This window comes from Eleginops maclovinus, chromosome 7 (genome assembly GCF_036324505.1).
Source record: "Eleginops maclovinus isolate JMC-PN-2008 ecotype Puerto Natales chromosome 7, JC_Emac_rtc_rv5, whole genome shotgun sequence".
Taxonomy (NCBI): Eukaryota; Metazoa; Chordata; class Actinopteri; order Perciformes; family Eleginopidae; genus Eleginops; species Eleginops maclovinus.
Window position 1 is genome coordinate 2,007,355 of NC_086355.1, and position 22,535 is coordinate 2,029,889.

The 22,535-nt window shown below is 40.2% G+C and overlaps 2 protein-coding genes across 2 annotated transcripts in view; one reads left to right on the plus strand and one right to left on the minus strand.

Moving 5' to 3' along the window:
* vwa8 (von Willebrand factor A domain containing 8) overlaps positions 1-22,535 on the minus strand; it is a 69,444-nt gene that overhangs the window by 18,455 nt on the left and 28,454 nt on the right. The window contains 12 exon segments of the mRNA XM_063887758.1: positions 9,486-9,690; positions 10,336-10,417; positions 10,505-10,709; positions 11,422-11,573; positions 12,261-12,370; positions 12,462-12,587; positions 12,687-12,754; positions 12,848-12,967; positions 17,307-17,494; positions 17,791-17,929; positions 19,174-19,282; positions 21,081-21,232. Coding sequence (XP_063743828.1) covers positions 9,486-9,690; positions 10,336-10,417; positions 10,505-10,709; positions 11,422-11,573; positions 12,261-12,370; positions 12,462-12,587; positions 12,687-12,754; positions 12,848-12,967; positions 17,307-17,494; positions 17,791-17,929; positions 19,174-19,282; positions 21,081-21,232 — 1,656 coding nt within the window.
* LOC134867299 (GTPase IMAP family member 8-like) lies at positions 2,742-8,046 on the plus strand. The gene is given in 6 exon segments (XM_063887759.1): positions 2,742-2,793; positions 3,687-3,763; positions 3,938-3,997; positions 4,194-4,813; positions 4,815-4,991; positions 4,993-8,046. Coding segments are annotated over 5 exon segments (2,622 nt in total). The 5' UTR covers positions 2,742-2,793; positions 3,687-3,744; the 3' UTR covers positions 6,739-8,046.

Consider the following 22,535-nt stretch of genomic DNA (forward strand, 5'->3'; position numbering starts at 1 on the left):
AAAGGTGTGCTCGCAGGTGTGGAAGAACTAACCTTTGACCGAACTGTAACTTGGATTTGGTTATTGTTATCTGCTGCTGTTTGCAAAGTGTGCCAAAAGTCTGCAAGGCCCCGCTGCAGATGAGTGTCCATGTGCATATGACTGTGACTGATAAGCTAGCCTCAGCGGTGTATGGACAGGGAGGGAGAAAGGTGGCAGGTGGCCAAACAGAGCAGGAGAAAACACCCCCACACTGACATACGGGTGTAAAAACAACCATATTGTACAATGAAGAGTGACTGGATATATAAGAGTGTTGGATACCTGCGGACACTAACTTGGCACCAGAAGCACCACTTAAACAAAAGACTTGTGTGTGTGCAGATAGACGATGACGGATGTCTCCTGTACATCTGTGGATGATGTCAACAGCGGTGTAATAGGGCAATGTGGGACACACACCTGCTAGAGTCTAAAAGCAATGAGCTGTCATGTCCTTCTTCTATAGACAAGAGACAGGGTCTTTGCTGGTAAACCCTGTTGATTACCTTTAAAAAAACATGTGAAATGGGACAGTTTACACCCCAACTAAAAGTAAAATAGCATATTTAGCAGCTTAAGATAAGAACAGTTTCCTTTTGGTCAAACTACACCCAATAACCGTATCATATCCCAGAATGAAGCATGCATTTACTCATACTTTGGTCAAAATCCAGACTCTTACACTCTATAAGCGTGTCATAAAAACAAGGTATTTCACAAGCAGCCGGCCTGTGCCATGTGCAAACAGGGAAGCAGGTATGGAGGCGAGGTGTGTACACAGTTTGGTGCAGGATCATATCTGTGTGCAGGTATACAGAGAGCCCTGTTGGCAGGTATGTTTAAGTACAGTAGAGCTGCTGTTGTTTGCAGCGAGCACAGGCAGGGTCTGTGAGTCTGACCTGCAGGGGACTCAAGGTGCCCCATCAAAGAAGAGCTGCCTCCTGAGGAATCTCAGCCAGAGAGGGAGCCCTGTGTGGCTGAAGAGGTGCAGGTGTGTGTGCTCATAACTCATGGTGTAGGACATGACTCCATTTACACTCTCCTCACTTTCTTAGTGTAAGCCAATGCATTTTAGCGGGATGACTTTAGTTTGGTCCCTTAGTTAATTAATCTATTCAAATGTAGAAAAGGGTAAAGAAGTATTTCAAACTTCCCCTTCAATCTCCTATTTCCTATAAGTAACATCTTAATTATGAAGTTGTACATTTGTATTATATACCTAAAATCCAACAACTCTCGACAAAAGGAGGAAGTCCCTGATCTACATCTGGAAGGTTCCACTATCTCTCTCTGTATGGCTATTAAAGCTGCCTGTGATGTGCATGTGGGCACCTTAACAATGCTCTCTCAGTATGCTGCCCTGAAATGTTCCGACCCGTACCGAAGGGGTCAAACTTATTGCATCATCGGCACAATGCCCGTCCATTCAGAAACTCCCACCCCGGGTCCAGGCAGGTCATAAATTTGGGCCTGGAAACATTCCGGTTAGCATAAAATCAGGAATGTTCTGCAGCTGATGTACTGTGAGGAGAGAATGCAGAGTGACATCCAGCTGGAAATCTGTTTTTAAAGCAGCACTGCCCCTTGCTGGTGGAGAGAGAAACTACAGGCTGAAAGCACCATTATGACTTTTCTGACCATAAGTCTAATTGTAATTAGATGATCGAAAAACTGACTTTTTCGCTGAACCTTATAAAAAATATGTATATTTAAAAAAAAGTCTGAATTTCAGTAGAGAATTTTCAGAGACATAAAAGATGTGGACTTTTTCTCAGAACTCAAAATCACCTATTTTGAGAAAAGTAAAAATCCTGACTTATTTTTTAAAAACTCAGACTTTCTCAGAACTCAAAAAACAAACCCAGAAGTTTGAAAAAAGGTTTTATTTTCTGTTTAAAAGTGAGGTTCTTTTTCAGAATTCTGAGAAAAAAATAAAACTGAATTTTGACTTTTTCCTAAGAATTTTGTTAAGGTCAGAATTTGGAATTTTATTACCAAAATCGTTTTATTTGATTTTTTACAAGACTGAATTTTGCTTTTCTTCACAGAACTCTCGTAAAAGGTTTTTCTCAGAAGTTTGAAAAAAGTCATAATTTTGAATTTTCTGACAAATATTCTGAAAAAGTCTGAATTCTCAAACCTCAAACAAGTCAAAACGTTGACTATTTTTTTTCAGAATCTCTGAGCTTTGACTTTGTTCTGAGTACATTCAGGAGCCACTAACACCCATATAAAGGTAATTACAATAATCCAGCCAATTGGTGAAAACGGCGTGGATTACTGTCTCATAGTGTTGAAGGACATTTTGCACTGGGTTAACTTGTGCAGCACTTACACTGGTCTTGCCTGTTTGAAGTGAATAGGTCAGCTGTGTTCTAGTTGTTCTGAGTTTGAATCCTAATTGTTGTTTGCACTTATTGTACGTTGCTTTAGACAAAAGCATCAGCTTAAAATGCTTTTATTTTGGCTAACGGCCTCATCTACTGTGCTTTACTTAATGTACTGTGTGGCTGGGATTATACCTCAGGTCTATGCAGGCTTGGGGAGTAATAACATCTAAAGAAAACAATTGTTATTGTAATCAGATCAGATGCTATACCTCCAGCAGACAGTAGTTGTACATTAACCAGGCTTCCCAGCTCCTGCTGTAATGTGACTGTTAAATATTAACTAAGCTGACGAACGTTTATCTCACTGAGAGCAAAGGGCTCAAGGTCGGCTTCATTGCAGAGTTTGACATTTCACGGATGGAAGCAAAGAGGATCTCACCTGGTGAGTAGAGTCTACTGAGATGTTAATACTTTTGTTTAAGTATAAAGTGTATCTTTGTAAGAAATAAATCATTCTTGGCTGAGTAAAGACTAGGAGAAGTGGTGGCTGAGCGCTAATTTGGTTCAGGGGATCAGGGGAACACTGGTTCAATCCCCACTGCAGTCAGCATGTCGTTGTGTCCCTGGCCACTTCCCCCCCAAATTGTTCCTGTGGGGACTGTCTACTTGTAAATCACTTTGGATAAAAGCGTCTAACAAGTGACATGTAATGTAATGACTGTTACTAATTCAGTAGCAGTCTACTCAGGTGATTAGCTGCAGCAGGAGCACTGTTTGTAAAGTCACCACATTAATACAGCAGAGCTTAAAGGGATATATTCGTTTTTGCAATGAATCAAAAACAGTTTTGTGGCGACTGTTTGAAATGTACTGCTACTGAGAAATATATTTATGTGTTTTATTGTTCAACTATAGAAGATAATCTGAAGTTCAGACTGAAGGTCAACAAGGAAATTAAAATGTTTTTGATAAGCGTTACAACAGCTATAAAAACATGATCAGAGTTGCAAGTCTTACCACCCCTTGGTAACACATTAACTTGTACCACTAACGTCACAAAAATAGCCCTGAATACGAAACCAAAACATAGATTGCTATGTGATTTCTTTTTCAAAGCAAACCCATCGTCAAACCCAATAATTATAACAAACTTATGTTCACTTATATACAGTTTATAGAAACATATAGAAGTTTACATGAAGTCATTGTTTTGTATCTAAAAAGTTAAGGGCAGCAAACCTATTCTCAAACTTTGATTACTTTGACTTCATTTACAAATAGACTTTATTTTATTAAGAACTGAGAGTCTGACACATTTACATTCCCTCTCCCTAGGTGCTTTAACCAAGCATTTGGTTTCCAGCTGAAGTAGATTTTTTCCTGCAGTGACATTATGGCGACAGCATCAACAGGTGATTTAAAAATGTATTATTGTGGAAAATGAATACAAAGCATTATAACCTTTGTACTATAGTAACATTTCTGTGAATCTGCCGTTTATTGTGATATATTACACAACAGAAGTCATTCAAAAACAGCAACCCATCCTCTGGTATTCATGATGTGAATGTTCTGATTTATTTTAGTGTCAGATGATTTGCATCCTTTGAAGCGGCGCAACAGCTATGGATTTCTGCCACCTTCCTGTGAGTCTAACACAACTGAGTCAAAATTATTTCATTGCAAATTAACATCTCAAATCATAGTTTTGTAGATTGTGGGTACGTATGTCCACCTTTTGAAATATTTTACTCATTTTTAACTTTAATATTTTATATTGGTTAATTATCCAATTAAGTTTTTGGTTGAAGAGTTTTTCTAATTCTGTGTTTTCCTTTTCAGTGTCTGAGCTGAGGGTAGTTCTGCTTGGGAACAGCTGGGCTGAGAGGAGTTCAGTGGGAAACTCTGTACTGAGAAAAACTATGTTCAACACTAAGGAAGAACCAGACCAGTGTCTGAGAAGCAGTGGACAGTTTAAAAGAAAAAAAATAGTTCTCATCAACACCCCAGATCTGCTGCATCCCAACATCACCCAAGAGAAACTTTCAAAATATGTAAAAGACTGTGTGAGGCTCTCTGATCCTGGACCTCATGTGTTCCTGCTGGTTCTACAGCCTGAGCACTTCACTGAGAAACACAAACTGAGACTTGGCAGAGTCCTGGAACTCTTTGGTGATCAATCATTCGATCACTCACTGGTATTCATTTCACTATCCAAAAAGGGTAGTTCAGGGTTCAATGAAAATGTTATGCAACATCCACCATTACAAGACATGATCAGAATGTGTAGAGACAGATATTTGAGGCAGAACCATGACCGTTCAGAGCTGTTAACATGTTTGGATCAAACTGCAAAGGAGAACAACGGAGAGCATGTGAGCTGTGATGTGTTTGAGGAGGATGCAGGTTTGATCATGGCACCAAAGTCTGAACACATCGAACCAGCTTTAAATCTGGTTCTGTTGTGGGAGGAAAGGAGCCGGGAAGACTTCAGCAGCCGAAGCCATTTTAGGTCAGAGAGCGTTTCCTTCAGTCTCCAACTCCTCAGAGTGTGTTAAACATCAAGGAGAGGTGTGCGGACGAATGGTTTCCCTGGTGGAGCTCCCTGCTTTGTGTGGAAAACCTCAGGAGGCAGTGATAGCAGGAATCATTCAGCTGTGTCACCCTCTGTGGTCCTGAGGGCGTCCATGCCTTCCTCCTGGTCCTACCTGTGGGTCCCCTCACTGATGAAGACAAGGGAGAGTTAGAGACCATCCAGAACACATTCAGCTCTCGAGTCAACGACTTCACCTTGCTGCTGTCCACTGTGGAGTCAGATCCTAAAGCTCAAGCTGTTAACTTTCTAAAGGAGAACAAGGACATCCAGGAGCTCCTTCAGAGATGTGGAGGAAGATATGTTGTTCTCAACATCAAGAACCAGCAGCAGACACCAGAGCTGTTGGATGCTGTACAAGAGATGAGAAGTAAAGGATCAAGGTGCTTTACAAAGGACATGTTCACCAAGGCTCAGATGGAGAAGGTTGTAGAGCTGGGTAACACTAACAGAAGACTTAAAGCTGACCTGCAGGATGTTCAAAAGAAAAGTCAGGAAGGAAATGTTGATGAGAGTCAGGACAGAGAGTGTCTCAGGATGGTGCTCATTGGGAAGACTGGCAGTGGGAAGAGTGCAACTGGAAACACCATTTTGGGCGAAAAATTGTTTGAATCATCTGTCAGCTCAAAGTCAGTGACCAGGATTTGCAATAAAAGAACAGGAGAGATTGATGGACGTCCTGTCGCTGTGGTGGACACCCCTGGTTTGTTTGACACAACACTGTCCAATGATCAAGTTCAAGAGGAGCTTGTGAAATGCATCAGCTTGTCGTCTCCTGGACCTCATGTGTTCTTACTGGTGCTGCAGATTGGCCGATTCACCCAGGAGGAAAAAGACAGTGTGGAACTGATCAAGAACATGTTTGGCAAGAGATCTGGAGATTTCATCATCGTTATATTCAGCAGAGGAGATGATCTGAATGATCAAACAATAGAGAGTTACATACAATCTGATGACCTTTTGAAACAACTGATAGATGACTGTGGAGGAAGATACCAAGTCTTCAATAACAAAGATCAGACCGACCATGAGCAAGTCAGAGAGCTGATGAAGAAGTCCATCAAAATGCTGAAGGAAAATGGCGACCGATGCTTCACCTCAGATATGTTTCGAGAGGCAGAGGCCTCCATAAAACATGAAATGGAGAAGATCCTGAAGGAGAAAGAAAAAGAAATGCAGAGACAGAGGGAGGAGCTGCAACGGAAACATGAGGAGGAAATGGAAGCAGTGATGAGAAGAATGAAACAAGAGAGAGAAGAAAGTGAGCAGAGGAAAGCCAAACAGCTTCAAGAAATGGAGGAAAATATCAACAAGGAACGAGAGGAGAGAAGGAGAGATGAGGAGAAGAGAACAAAAGAGGAGGAGGAGAAGAAAAGGCAGGAAGTAATTCAACAAATGGAATGGGAGAAAAAACTTGGTGGAGAAAGAGAGCACAACAAAGAAAAGATAAAAAAGCAAAAGGAAGAATGGGAGAAGAAGAGAAAAGCAGCGTGGATCAAACAACAAAAAAAAAAAGAAAAGATAAGACAAGAGGAGCAAACAAGAATTCTAAGGTTGCAAGAAGAGTACGAGCAGGAAAAAGAAAAACATGAACAACTAAGAAAAGAAGAAGATCAGAAGAGAAGAGAACAGGAGGAGGAGAAAAAACAAATGGAGGAAAACTTTAACAAAGAACTGGAAGAAGTGAAGCGGAAATATCAAAAGGAGGCCAGAAAACAAGCTGAAAAAATTAACAATTTCAGAAAGATATTCAAGTACCTGAAGGAAATAGAAGACCTGAAGAAAAGCCCATAACAAGTAGAAACGAAACACGAAGGCAAGTGTATCATCCTCTGATCTTCACCTCAACAGGGTCCAATCCAAACCAATCAGAAAGAACTACCACTTATTGATACATTTCCACTTTGTGAGTATTTGTTATAACTCATCCCGTAGTTTTGTTTCAATGCCTTATGGTTTTTGGAAAGCCACATACATTCATTTTTACTGAGAACAAGGCTTTAAAAGGAGTTATAATTTTGGTTTAGGATTCATAAGTAGAATCAAAGATGGGTGGAACTCCACCTCCTTGGCCTGTTCCTCTTGGAATATAAATATTAATGTGACTGGGTGGAGTGGCTTCTCATCTGTTTTTACATACACTGCCTGGCCAAAAAAAAAGGTCACACACTCTAAGCCCGATGGATCCTGGCCTTGTCCTCTTGGAACATGCCCGTGCCATCAGGGAAGAAGAAATCCATGGATGGAATAACCTGGTCCTTCAGTATATTCAGGGAGTCAGCTGACCTCATTCTTGGGCACATTGCTGAACCTAGACCAGCCCAACTGCAGCAACCCCAGATCATAGCACTAACCCCACAGGCTGGTGACCTTTCTTTTGGCCGGGCAGTGTATATGCTGTTGTGTTTTATTTTTTATTATTACCTCTAAATGTGTGTATATGTATATTTTTGTATATGTCTATATATACAGTATATACACAGCTCTCTCTCCAAATTGTTCTTAACAGTGTCAGAACTTTCTCCAATAAACTAAAAAAAACGGAGGTAATTGTTTTTGGAGCCAAAGAGGAACGAATAAAAGTCAGCGCTGAGCTTCAGTCGGGTATCTTCAAACAACAGATAACGCCAGAAATCTAGGTGTAGTCCTGGACTCTGACCTGAATTTCAACAGGCACATTAATCTTGGCAACACTTACTACTTTTAATTCCAGTCACAGCTTTTTATTGAACGATTCTTATCTTACACTGCCCTGTAACTTTTATTCATGCATTTGTTTCTTATCTTTGCTTTATTGTTTCCATTACACTATTTGTTAATGCTCTTAATGTTTTCATTTTGGTAAAGCACTTTGAATTGCCTTGTGTTGAAAGGTGCTATATAAATACAATTGCCTTGCATATGTATACATTTCCTTTTATATTTTTTATTCTCTGGGATGGTGAGAAACACAATTTCTGTTCCTGTTTAACGATCTGCAGCCGAACTGCTGGGTCTGAATGTACATCACATATGATTCCCATTTCTGTTATAATCATTCATTTGTTTTAGTATCATGTGAAGTAAAATGTTGGTTCAATAAATACATCATTCTAATTTCAATATGTATATGTTATTTCATTGTAGTGTTGCACGGTGCACCGGTACTAGAAAGGTATCGCTATACCCTGCTGTTAAAAACGCAACGATCCCCCCATTTCATCAGTACCGGTACTTTAAGAAAGACATTGTTCTAATAAGAGCCGTATTTCCTGTGTGTGTTAAGCGCTCTGCTTCCACTCCCTGCAGCCTGCCTGCAGAGCCTCCCCTCTCTCATGCACGCTCTAGCTGTCATATCATGTGACAAAACGCGAGCATGGCTGCGAGTGCGAGTGCTATTGCCAATGCGCCTCGACTGGTTGACAAAAAAGACGTACGAAACGAAATTTGGAAGAATTTTGGTTTCATCTATGCTGACGGAGAACACGCAGCTCTACATGATCACCGCTGCAGCTCCGTCCGTTGTGACGGGACGAGTGCGCGGAGCAAAACACGTACTTCAAGTTAAATACCTAACATACTTAACTATCTTATCTACATCTGGAACTAGTAAAACTAGTTATAAATATGTTTATTCTTCACTGTCGGGTCACTCATTACTGGATCATTGAGCTGCATGAGACGGATACGACTGGCTGTCAGGAGAGGGAGAGAGGGAGAGAGGGAGAGAGGGAGAGGGGAAAAGAGAGCACTCTCCCGTGTTATTATCCAAAGTTAATGTAAACTTTTGAATAATGTACTTCATCTACTATAAGTAATTTGTTTGACTGATGTTTTTTCTCCAGGTTTGAAATAAAGCACAATAATGACATTTAGGACGGTTTCCCCTTTTTTAAGAAAAGTATCGAAATCACAATTCTTGACTTGGTATCGGTATTGAAACGAAAATGTTGGTATCATGACAACACTACTTCATTGTACACAATGCATTTTTATAATGTTGTGAAAGAATACTATTTGCCCAGTTGTCCTGGAGATGTAATGCAAAGAACATACCTTTTATACTTTAGTAAAGTTTTGAATACAAAGAAAGGATTTTCTAACTTCTACAACATTTGTAAATATAATACATCAGTGCTGATGTTGATGTACTGTGAGGAGAGAATGCACCCCTCTGTGGTAGTGAGAGAAACTGCAAGCATATCTAATTATTATCCAAACCTCTCAACTCTCACTCAACAACTTCTACATTAATCAACTGCGTGCCTTTTTTTTTATTATTATGATTTTAAAAAGTCTGAATTTTGACTTGACTTTTCACTTTTGGCCAGAAAATGAATTTGGTATGTCAAGTCCAAATCTTGACTTTTTTTTTTTCAGAATTTTTTTTCAGAATTTTGAAAAAAGTCCAATTTTGTTTTGGAGTTATGAGAAAAAAAGTCATATTATATAATATATGATGTTGTGAGAAGAATATGTTTATCCTTTGGAGACCTCAGAGCAATTTTTTGCAGTTAGTTTAGCACGAGGGTTGTGATTCTCAAACAAGGTAATAAAGCTACCTGTAAAGGTCTGCCGTCCTCGGTCCCAATCATGTTCCTCCACTCCATCAGCGAGCGCTGCAGGCTGTCCAGTCCCGTCTCCCACAGCCGGACGTAACCCCCCATATCCACCGTGACCACCCCACCAGAGCCCAGAGCAGAAAGAACTACGTCCGACTCCGACACCTTAGACAGCCAGCCGGTGTACGGGGACACGGTCATCGACCTGAGGATCACAAAGAGGTACAGTAGGTGAGCCCACACACAGTCTCTGGGTTTTCCTGGTTTAAAAGTCGTTTTTTTCCAAATTGACGTAAATTGGTCAAACATTTTATGAATTGCGGAGAAGCATTTTTATTTAGAGGAGCAGGCAATAAGCAGATATGGAATATGAATTAAGGCAAACATCTACATAAACAAGTGACTTACACAGAACATCCCAAACAGTTGTTGTTGATTTTGACAATTTTACTTTTTTGGGGACTTTATTCTCAGAGACTTTTTGATTGATTCGTGCAAATGCTTGAAGCTATTACCTCAAAAATATTCATTTTCCTTTTAATTTTTTTATTCTAAATTTACAATTTTAATATGAGAGAATCTAAATATGAATGTATTTAATATTTGCATATATTTTTGCATTATTGGATATCTGATACGAGGAAAAGCTGTTGTTTCACATATTATTTTTTGTAGTACAAAAAAATTACACAAAAATATATTTAAAATAGCAATTTTGCAAAGACACTATATCTCTATGCAATGCTTTCTCCACCCACTAGCTGGTGCTATAGGATGCCAAATGATCTTAATCTTAAAAGTCAGGGTAACGCACAGTAAGAAACAATAGGAAACAGGTGAATGTGTTTACCTTGGGACGGGAATATATTTGACTTTTTTGGAGTTCAGATCAGTCACCTCCAGGTACGCCGCTGTCATCGGGGGTGTAACATCTGAGGGACAAAATCCAAACAAGTTTAAATACATAAGTTGTAAACCATTTTTTCTGAGCTCATGGATATGATTATGTGACCTCTGACCTTTGGGGTAGACCTCCTTCAGGGGCACCTTGTTTGGGGGGAGGGCTCGGACCACCTGATTGGCCGAGAGCAGGCTGACACAGTTGTTCCGTTTAGGCGTACTGGACCTGAGTCCGCCTCGAAGGAAATTGTGAGACCCGCCCTCAGAACTCCTCACCTCTGATAGGTCAACAGGCCTCTTAAAGCTGTACACCTCATTAGGGGACTGGATGAGACAAGAAATCAAGAGGGAAATGTAAAATCAAACACAAACTTAGCTTAGTTGTGAGTGCTTGAATATTTATGAGTTTACCTTGAGCAGACACACCAGATTACCATATTCATGTGAGCTCTCATGTGTTCATTCATGTTCTCTACACACTCGACAGCAGGTACATATTGAATGGCGTCTCACAAAGACCTGCATTTGGCGTGGTGCGGGAATGAGTCCTTAAACCCGGAAACTAGTTATCATTTTAGCACTTACTGTTTCCCTCGTTTCGATGTCAACCACTTTATTTAAATGAGATTTTGGTCAGATACAGAAATAGGTTCTCAAAGCTTTTATTCTTACATCATATACCCATCTTATTCGATTTTACCGTGTTATGATTGTAGTTTTTTGGCATTTTAATGACTTTAATTGTGTCTCAATGCTGTAAATGTTCTTTGTAAATCATGTTGAATTGCATTGTGTTGAAATGTGCAATATAAAAAAACTTGCCTTGCCTAAATAAGAATTAAGGGCTACTCCCTAAAATATTCTCTGATAGAAAAGCTGAATCTATAAGGAGATATCTTCTCTTTCTATGGAGAAAATACCACACAAGTGGTCAAACCATACATCTGAAATCTCACAGGAAAATATCACTGCAAACAGCTTCACATGTCCCTAACATTACCCCACAATTGTTCCCCTTGTCCTCCTAGAATCTCACCACAAGGTCTGGGAAGCCGACGACGATCCGTGCGAAGGAGTTGCTGTCGGCCAGAATTCTGTTTGGAGAGACAATCTTCTGGTCCAGAGCGGCGCTGAGGTTCTCGTTTGGAAGCTGCTCACTGGACACCATCTGGGGCACGGACTCCTCCGCTGAAGACGGGAAGGAAGAGGACAAACAGAGCATGATGGAAATCCAATATCAGTGTGCTTCATGTGTCTACATTATCTCTGAGCTCACTGCAGAAATACACAATTCACCGTCCTAAGAGAGGTCTTCTGAGGGATTGCAGTGACTCATGAACTTCTTGGACTATTTCAGTCTGAATTGTTGGACATTACTCATGACTACACATTGTGCTCTCACTAACTGTGACATGGAGCAATATTAAAGTTAGATAGTGGTTGACATGATTCCCTTTATATTGTTGGTTTTGACTGCAGGGCAGTTGATAGATTGTCAGTGCAGACATATGGCCGCCCAGGGCACCAGTCTATTTCTCCTTATGTCCGTCTGCTTGATGTTCTTAATAGGGTTGACATTATGTCTTTAATTTGTGCCGGATAGAACGTAAGAGCCCTGGTCATCTTTGCACAGAGCAGAGGGAGGTTCTGAGGCATTGAGCAAGGGAAAGGGAGGGTAACTTTCAACAAAAAAATCAGAATCTCTGCGATAATTTCTGATAAAAAGAGGTGGATATTCACTGATAGCGGTGATATCTAAGTAACAAGTTTTATTTCACCCCCTACCTCTATTTCGTAATTACTAGAATATTTTTTCCAGCTACAACGCACTTAATACTCCATCGTAGGGACTCACATCCTTATTGTTCTATTTACCTGAGCTGGCCCCATGTCCTGAGCTGACGCAGTCCTCACTGATGCTGTGCAGCTGACACACACCAGAGTCCTCGGCCGACATATGCATGGGTTTCGTCAGCAGGAACTTCCTATTCAGTCACACACACACACACACACACACACACATTATCAGTGAATTCAAGCTGTAAAACGAGGGGTTAAAGTCTGTATCTCACATACTTGTTGCTGCTGCTCTCCTGCAGCAGCCAGCGGTCCTCGGCCACCAGGAACACTGACTTCAGGTTGATGGGGAGGGAGATGGAGTGAACCTGGCCCTCCAGCACATCCAGCACGTCCAGCTGGTTCCTACACACACGCACCCGAACACATTAACACCAGGGTATGACTGAGATATGGCTGTTTATCAGTGTTGTGGAAAATCTACTTTAGAGCCCCATCACTCACCCTTCCTCTTTATAGAAGAGGAGCCAGTTTTTGTGGGAGAAGTCGTGACACATTTTATGTCCTCCCTGCTAAAAAAAACAATAAAACACATTCGCTTTTAAAACACTTTTTGGAAACACATCTTGTTAAATGTTATACTACGAACCAGTGTGACCTCTGACCTGCGTCTCCTTGCTGCTCCACCAGTTGGAGGCTCTGGTTTGGGGCTGCTCTGCCTCTGGAGACAGCAGCAGCCTCCGCACGGCGCCCGTCACCATGTCGATGTGAAGCACTGTGTTACTCTGGAGGAGGAACACATTAAAGGACGGACAGAAAGTGGAGTCTTAATGTCAGAGGAAGACTCAATAAAGAGTGAAATTACATTATATCAAAATACGTGTATACCTCAAGAAAGCAGACCTATATGTTGTACAATATATGTTGATATTTCACCTATACCAATTCACAGCACGAGAAACTAGCATCGAACCAAATTCCATAAACCAAATGAATAATTCAATTACTTTTCTTATTTAATGCAGAACATTAATGGTGATCTTCTTTGCAAATATAGTGGAGAACAAATGTATGGTTGATTTTTTGATGGCGTTCCGTGACCTCAAATTCTGAATATTTGAGAGTATTGATGATAGCCACATCATTATATAAACACAAATATAAAATATTTCTAATTTAGGGTTCTTACACCCCTTCCAAAGTCAAATTCATGCACTTTGAACGTGCATTTTCAAGCAGTTTACAGCTGTAAATGACATATTTATATATACATACCTATACTCAAATTACTATTTCACTACCTCACATTAAATCAGATGTTCTTTATGCAGACCAATCACTTCAATACATTCATGCAGAACTGAAATAGACTCATAATGGGTACAAACGGAAATTACTATACAAATGTGTACTGTGATGTTTCTACATGATGTGAGATTAAAGCAACATTAATTTTTTACTTATACAAAACCGCAAGACTTTATCTGAATGCCTGTATTTCGAACGAGTAACCATAGCGACGCGGTCAATTCCGCAGTTCACAATGTATAACAACATGCTAACAAGCTAATGTCTAATAACAACATGCTAACAAGCTAATGTCTAATAACAACATGCTAACAAGCTAATGTCTAATAACAACATGCTAACAAGCTAATGTCTAATAACAACATGCTAACAAGCTAATGTCTAATAACAACATGCTAACAAGCTAATGTCCAATTACAACATGCTAACAAGCTAATGTCTAATAACAACATGCTAACAAGCTAATGTCTAATAACAACATGCTAACAAGCTAATGTCCAATTACAACAGCTTCATCCTCTGAACACCACAGGATGGCGACTGTAACGCAAATTGTAACATAGGTACATTCTTCTGAACCGTTTTACTCTAATAGAGTTCGCTATTCAGCTTGCTAAGGTTATTACTAGCTTAAACCGACTTAACATGTAACGTTATCCAAAACTCTCTTTTACGTTTACCTTTCATGCGTCAGCACAGAATCTCCCATAATAAATAGCTGAAAATCCTTTTAGCTAACTTTGCACAACGTTACTCGTGGGTTTAATCCTCGTTTTAGCCATAGCTTTATCTGTTTTCTGCTAGCCAACGGTCGTTGAAACCGCAACCTCATGACATTTCGTTGTAATCAGAATGCCCCGGTCACACATAAACTCCAACTGGCCGGTCTCGCGCGCCTAGCACGGGCTAGCGCGGGAAGGCGGGAGAGGAGATGTCTTTTAAAGCTCACGCCGACTTCTTTCTTTTTCTATTTATCTAAAAAAGACTGCAATTAATTATTAAAGTTATTATAATTTCAAGCACTGTTCAAAACCTTTATTACATTTCCAGCAGTTGTAAGGACTTCCAGCACCTGTACGAACACTGTTGATTTTTTTTAATGCAGTACACATCTCTGAGACAGCCTGTATACATGTTTTGGATGACCATTTTTCTAACAGCGACAGGTTAATGAATTAAGCAATAACTTCTATACCTGGCATTTGGTGTTTTGTCCCAATGCTACAGCTCTTTCTTGTTTTACTTCATGTAAATGTTCTCAATTTGCAAATGTGCATTTCAGCATACATTTCTCCAATTAAAACTCAATGACTGGGTTGCACTGACATTTTGAGAAACTGGTTAATTACAGTACTGCAACATAAAGAAAAAAGTATAGCCAAAGTCATATTTTATTTAATATCTCTACTGTGTATTTTATACCAGTAATAATGCAATGTAATTTTCACCCATAAGGTTGTCTCTTGTCAGATCAGTGGATATGTGGAAAGTGATTTAGCTCTACAGCCACTAGGAGGCGCTCTTGTCCATGTAGATATGAGTTATCTCAACTAATTTGAACACTGTTCTGTAAGTCACTTTACATACATATACGGTTTTTATTTGCCTCTGTGTTTACGTGCTTCCTATATATATATATTAGACGAGCATCAGGATGCCTCGGTGTGTGTGCGTATATTGTATATTACTGTAAATATAAGTGTGTGTGTGTATTGGCTGAACTGTGCAAAAGGCTTTCGCTTGTGACGCACGACGCTTCGTCTTCAATTGAGTTTTATGAGCAGGAGCCACGGGGGAGCTGGCCCCGGGGCCCCCTCCAGCCCCCGCTACCCTGCAACACACTAATGGCTTCCTTATGGCCTCCCATTCCTGACATACACACCACTGTACTGACGGCAAGCGCAGCTATTCAGAGAAGGTAAACCCCATTTCCTGATTCCAAACATACTCTGTCTTCTGAGGGAGTGTGTGTGTGTGTGTGTGTGTGTGTGTGTGTGTGTGTGTGTGTGTGTGTGTGTGTGTGTGTGTGTGTGTGTGTGTGTGTGTGTGTGTGTGTGTCCTGCAGGAAGGTGTCTTTGTATGTCCTTGACCAGGTAAGATGCAAGTATGATAAATGAAAGCGGCTTGAATTTAAAAATGAATAATAAATGATAAGTAACTTAAAAATGTCAATGATTGTAAATAAATACATATAAAAAAATAAAAGTAGGCCATATCTAATTTAAAAAAGTGACATGAATTGATATTAGTTTTTTTAAATTTATTGCAGTTTTTATTTAATGTCCATTTTTATTTTTTTTATTTAAACATGAATTTATTCACTTTAATTGTATGTATTTATTGAGGTATTTAATTATTTCTGTATTACTTTCCCTTTGCCCTAACCCCTAATGGTGTCCCTAAACCTGTGCATTTCTTTATTATTTTCTGTACAAAAGTAAAAAATGGTAAAAGAAAAAATTATACAGAAATAAAAGCGATTACATTTAATGGCATTTTACTGTATTGATTAAGACATTTACCATCCTCCATATTTCCCAAGTATGTGTGCGCATGCATTCATGTGTACATTCCTGGTAAAACCCACACTTGTTTGTGTGTATTTAAGTGTGTGTGATTTCCCTGGAAGCCCGATGACCCATGAATGAACTCTCTGTTGTCTGGACCTCTTCATTTTTAGACAGACGTAACATGATCCATCACTGAGGTATTTTTAGCAGTCCCGCTCTTGCCTAATATACGGCAGCTGTAAAAGTGATCTGCTCGGAGAGAACCGTCGCTTCCAACACGCATTGTTCTCGTCTCTGCTGTCACAGCACAGGGTCTTACGGGGTGAGAGAGGCAAACAACCGCTAACCACCGGACATTTTAGGAAACTAAAACAGTCTTTTGTAGAGCTATTTAAAATCTGTGAGGAATCTGTGGTTGTCTTTTAAAATAAAGCTTAAATACCAGTGTTGCTAAAGGCAAGTTATACTAGCCAGTAAACAAGGACATGAGATTCCTTTGAGGAACTCACAGTAAGTGTGTGTAGTTGTGTTTATCCCAGGACGACTTGTTCTCGTGTGGTGTTCCACAAAACTCACAATTAAATCTGACATTTACACTACCTGTGAGTACTCCTATGAAGAAGGTCACCACTTCTGTTTAAAGATATCAATATGTTTTATTTTCAATAACTGTGTCATGGGATTACTTGCTTTATCCAGCTATCTTGACTGTTTTATTTGTGAGGTTTAGTTTGACCAGTAGTGGCACTTTTAGAGCTATGTTGTTTGATATGAGTGTTCTCTTTCCTATAGAATCTGTGCATAAGGATGACGGGGTAAATATTTAAGTCAACTTCTACGTTCAGTCACAGTTTAGTGGCAGTAATGGAATGTAAAAACCAGCAAACAGCAAGTATTAAAAAAGCTGTGCAAGCATCAGAGCTTATTTGATGCAATAATCAAGACCCCTAATGGAAAAGTCAATTGGCTTTTTGTCCAGAAAACCAAGGCAATGCAAAGTTTAGGGTCAACAATAACATGTCATCCCTGCAGAGCTCTTTTCGGGCTGCTAGTGAGATGTTCGACACACCTCCCTTATTAAGCTGATTTCTGATTAGGGCATGGTTCTTACTCTGAGAATATACAAATGTTTTAGTGAAAATGATTCACTTCCACGGATACCTTCAATATGATCAAGATCCTGTTCACTTCTCCCACAGGGATTAAGACCAAATGTAATTAAATATCTAGTTATCTAATCAGTGTGATCATGTCATACACATACTCGTCTTCATGTGTGTGTGTGTGTGTGTTTGTGTACACCAACCTGCTCCTCGTGCAGCACCACCTGTCCGTCCAGAGGACTCCCGAGCGGAGCCACGGTGATGAAGGGCTGCCAGGTGCCGCTGATGGTCCGGGGGAAGACGTCGTAGAGCTCGATGCTCTGGATGGTGTCCCCGCGCTCCTTCATGGAGTACAGCGACACGGGGTTACAGGTGGCCACGTACAGGACATCTATCAACAGAAACACAGGAGGGGGGGGGGGGGGGGGGTTATCACTTAAACTGTGCTTGATGTACGTCTTTATTTAAAATGTACAGTTATACACTTTAACCTCCAAACGTAGCTGGTGGGCAGTTTTGGAGGACAGATGTTGCCCAAATCAAAATTAAATAAATGACTTGAATAATAAATGTAAAAAATACGCAAATAAAAGTATCATTTTTATTGATGTACTAAAATTATAACATATTGGTATAGGTATAACATACCTATCTAAATATAATATAGATGTGTGTGTGTGTGTGTACCATCTTTGGTGGTGACATGGCAGATGATGTTGACCTCGTTCATGGGGATCTGCCAGTGGGATTTCTCCTCAGTAAAACTCAGGGCCCTGCTCTCCTGTCGGTTGCAGGGGTAACTCTGGATACGCAGGAACACCGGGCCCTGGAAACACAACACAACACACACTGTTACACACACTGTTACACACACTGTTACACACACTGTTACACACACTGTTACACACACACACACAAAGTATGCAAACAACACTGGTGTTTGTTTATGGTTGGAATTCAGAGTAACCGTGGTGCAGTGGCTGGATTCAGATCATGAGACTCCTAGTGAAAGTGTCATACGGACACACAACACGTATAACTCCTAAAATGGTCAACAACTATTAACAACAACCCTTTACGATGACATTTCTCCCACCACTCCTGCACTATCTGCGCCTCAGTTGTGGATCTGTGTGGTGGTGCATCTGCATATATGGTCAGTACACTGCAGGAAGTCTGTTATACAACTGCTCTGCTGCTTAAAGCTGAAGTCAGTCTCTCTAATTCAATATATTTGGGTCAAATTCAGTGCATATGTGTTTGCAAGCCAGCCGGATGATGGTATATTTTTTTAAAGGGGATATTTATTTGGGTGTCAGGTTTGCATATCAACAACCTTTCTACACAATCGCTGACTCCACCTTTAGAGGAGCACGACCCTAAAAAAGAAGCAGCGTTTAGGCAAAACCAGAACATTTATAGTAAATTGAATCTAATATTAGAAGCCATTGTAACTGATTTAATTAATCCTGATCACAGCCTCTTTGAAACTCCTTTAAGAGCAAATATCAGCAGTGACACAGTTTCAATGCCTTCCTGAACATCAAATTCAAGGACTTTTCAAAGACTTTTCAGGCTTGATTCCCTCAAGGTTCAGGCTCCAATAGGGCATGATTTAAGACAGGATGTAAAGATGATTATTGTTGAGACTGAGGATGTTTATAATGAAATCCAGCAGGGTTTAAAGAGCCTCACCGACAACCACTAAGCAAAAGAGGCTTGATGAGATATGTTTATTTAGCTAACGGTTTGATTAATGCTTGCTTTACGTTGTTTAACCTGCATCTGGAAGCAGGTGGTGAGTCATATCAGCAGGAGAAACACGTGACTCTATTTACTAACAGTAGGATTAAAAATAGAAATGCCAATTCATGACAAATTACCTGGTTGCTTTGTACCTCAATTCACAAACCATCAAGCATTTCATTTCTGCAAGTACTGACCCTTTGGCTATTTCACTACATGTATGTGAGCTGTGGAGGAACCCCCTGGTGTAAGAGTGTGTTACCTGTGTGTGTGTGTGTGTGTGTGTGTGTGTGTGTGTGTGTGTGTGTGTTTGTGTGTGTTTACCTTGATGTCAATGTGCCGTGTCTCAGTGGGACAGAGGAGTTTGCGGCGAGCGTTTCCCGTTTGGTTGATCGTCCAGTAGCCCGTCATCTTGACCTCTGGCAGGGGCAACCTGCAGATTCAAGGTCACACTGTGACTGCTGCTATTCAAATCCTGAGGTATAAATACACCAATATGTGAGGAGCTATGCAAATGAGTGGCATTTGTGTTAAACGAAGGAGAAAATAGAAAACTCAAGATGTGCAGTTTTCTATTTTTGAAAATGAGGGGTTTCCCTGTCTCCGTTTTGCATCTCATCTTCAAATAAAATTAGCTCATCTTCTGAGGGCATCAGCATGGCCGCCACAAAGTGACTTCAGATGATGGTAGTGTTCTGATCGCATTAAAACAAAAGCTTCAGTACGATCCCACGGTCTCTAGAGAATGCCGAGGAAATCTGTGTGTGTGTGCCTGATTTTGTTGTTGTGTCTGGCCAGATGTTTACTGGTCTTCCCATGAGTCAAAGCTGGACTGCAGCCACAGCTTTATTAACTGCAGGTGGGGGGGGGGGGGAGCATAAGATGAAACACAACCGCAGAAACACAGAAATCCAAAGCTGGATGAACGGGTGAAAGGATAGTCTGTCCACTAACCATAAATATTTCTCTGGAAGGAAAAGCAATGCGGTACATAAGAGAAAGTGTTTCTTGTTTTCTTCGTCCAAAATTGGAAACGAAAAGACAAAATATTTGCTTTTATGTACACGAGAGGTTGTGGGATATAAACTGTTTAAGATCGGCTTTAAAAACACGGATTCTGAGACATATAAAAGCCCCTCTGTGCTCGGATGACACATTTTTTAACACAACGGAACAGATAATCTACACAAGCAGTGGCTGCTTTAAGGAAAATACTTGTTTCTGCTCTGGTCTCAGGACTTGAGAGATTTATGAATCTGGATTTCTGAATATGATCAAATAAAACCACAGGAGACAGAAGAAACAAATATTTTCCTTTATTAAAAAGACAGCTGTGCATGATGAGACAGTGTAGTGGGGGTTAGAACGCTTTCCCTTACAGAGAAGCTGAGGTAATGTGATGAGAGTTTAACACTTCATGGGAGCCTGAGGTTAATTCAGTCTGAAACCAGTCACCCGAGTTCAAGCTTCTCAGGATTTCATTTCTAAAAGTTACTCTAAAATCAGAAACAGGTTGACTCTCCTCCTGGAAAAACTGGCCAACCATCACCAACCATTAACTGTAATGGATTCTTCAAAGCATTTTAAAACATTTGTTATTTCACTTTTTATTCTTTTCATTATTGTGTGTCTGCCATTTCTATTTCTGTCCGGTATCACTCTTTGCAACTTCCATCTAAAAGTGTTATTTAAATAAAGTTGATAATTGTTCTCGTTATTAAATACCAATCAATGACAGAGTAACATAAAATGGGAGAATTCAGCAGGAAATGCAGCCATTATGAGGCTTTTGTGATGTGAAATGAACTGTCTTTACTGAGTGTTGTATGGGCCTGTTTGTTAGGAGGCTGAAAATCACAAGCTTCTGTAGCTTCAGATGCCTTCAGAATATCTAAGAAAAGATGATCTCTGCCTTACAAAACAGGTCAAGTTCATTTAGTATTTTCAACATAATTAACGCAAGTTATTTTAAAAGTGAAATTAGAGCTTTAGTGAAGCTGTACTCGCTCACTGGTAGGATAGGATTCGTTACAGAGGCAGGTAGGCCTTCAAGTGTTGCCCATGTCCTCCATAATCCATCAGCAAACTCTAAGCCCTTTCTGACTGGTCTCCAAAAGGTTTTCAGGTAATGGATGTGCCCTAAGAGTGTGTGTGTGTGTGTGTGTGTGTGTGTGTGTGTGTGTGTGTGTGTGTGTGTGTGTGTGTGTGTTCCTAGAGTCTTGATGCCTTACTCCTTAGCCAGTTTGACGGAGCTGGGCTTGGCTCCGATGGGAATGCCGTGCTTGTGCAGCGCCTCGATCAGGACGTCCCGCATGTCTTTGTTGTACGAGTCAAAGTCGAAGACGTTTCGCACCACGTTTGCCAAACCTTCGCCGGGGAATTTCTGCGGAGTGGAAGGGAAAAAGGAGGGAGTTTTGGAGTAAGGAAACAGGGAGGATTGACAGGGAGATAAGGAAGGATAAAAGAGGGAGAAAAGGGGAGAGACTGTTAATATAATTTAGGGTCTTCACAGAGGGGTCAGTGCAGGGACAGAGCCTGGAATAAAACCTGCTGCTATCTGGAAGGTAACTCATCTCTAGTAGGTGTGTGTGTGTGTGTGTGTGTGTGTGTGTGTGTGTGTGTGTGTGTGTGTGTGTGTGTGACATAAATAGATGTTTACAGGCTATTTTTGCCTCAGTACATGTGTTGTCTTGCACAGTTTCTATGGTGATGGGGTAAATAAAGGCAGAATGAAGGCAGGGAAAATGAAGAGGGAGATGCTGTAAACAAAACTGCAAAATGTGGCACCTGGTTGATCCAAAAAACATCCAGAACAAAACACAAAATAAAGACTTTTGGGGGGTCATAGGTCATAATTGTGCTATATATAGATGTTTTATTTAATGGTTAATATATATTTTGTTGCTGTTTTGTTTTAGTACATGTCATATTATTTAAGTACGTCTTTATGCTTTTATTTTGAAGGCGGTTTTGGGAACGCTGTAAAAAAGGCACCAGTGAAACCATTGTTCTGTACATGTGTGTTATTGGAATAACAGAGAATAAAGGAACACATTAACCTGCGATTCTCTTTCTGGGGCCCCAGCTGCAGTTTTTTTACTTAGTTTAGCTGTTACAGTTCATTTAAGACTTTTCTTGTTCTAGTTGAAATTTCACTTAGCAATTGTCCCAATGAAAGCTGTTTCAAAACTACAGATGTGTAGAGAAGATTTACAGGAAAAAATAGATGCATTTTTTGGGATAAAACTAACATAAGATGCAGCCATAAACATGAGCCACATCTTCACTCCATCATATACAGTATATCAATAGGAGTGACTGGTCTTTGTAGACTAAGCATTTGTCCCATCAATAAACTTTGTAAAGGGTCATAATCAGGACACATTTAGAGGTCTTAACATGATGAGTTATTCAAGAACTTAGCCCAAATTAAGTTAGGTTTGACGAGTCGGATACAGGAATTATACACAGGATATTGAATCTGATTTGAGACCATGTAGATACTTAAAGATGCATGATGGATAAACTAAAGAGGTCCAACATCCAGTGCAATAACTGACAGTTCAAATGGAAAGAGATGCAGCTGTAAGCAATGTGCAATACATCTGCAGTCCTGATCTAAGGAGTATTTCAGACAGGGACTGTAATAACTCAACAGCCCTGGATTATGGAGCCTGATTAGGACC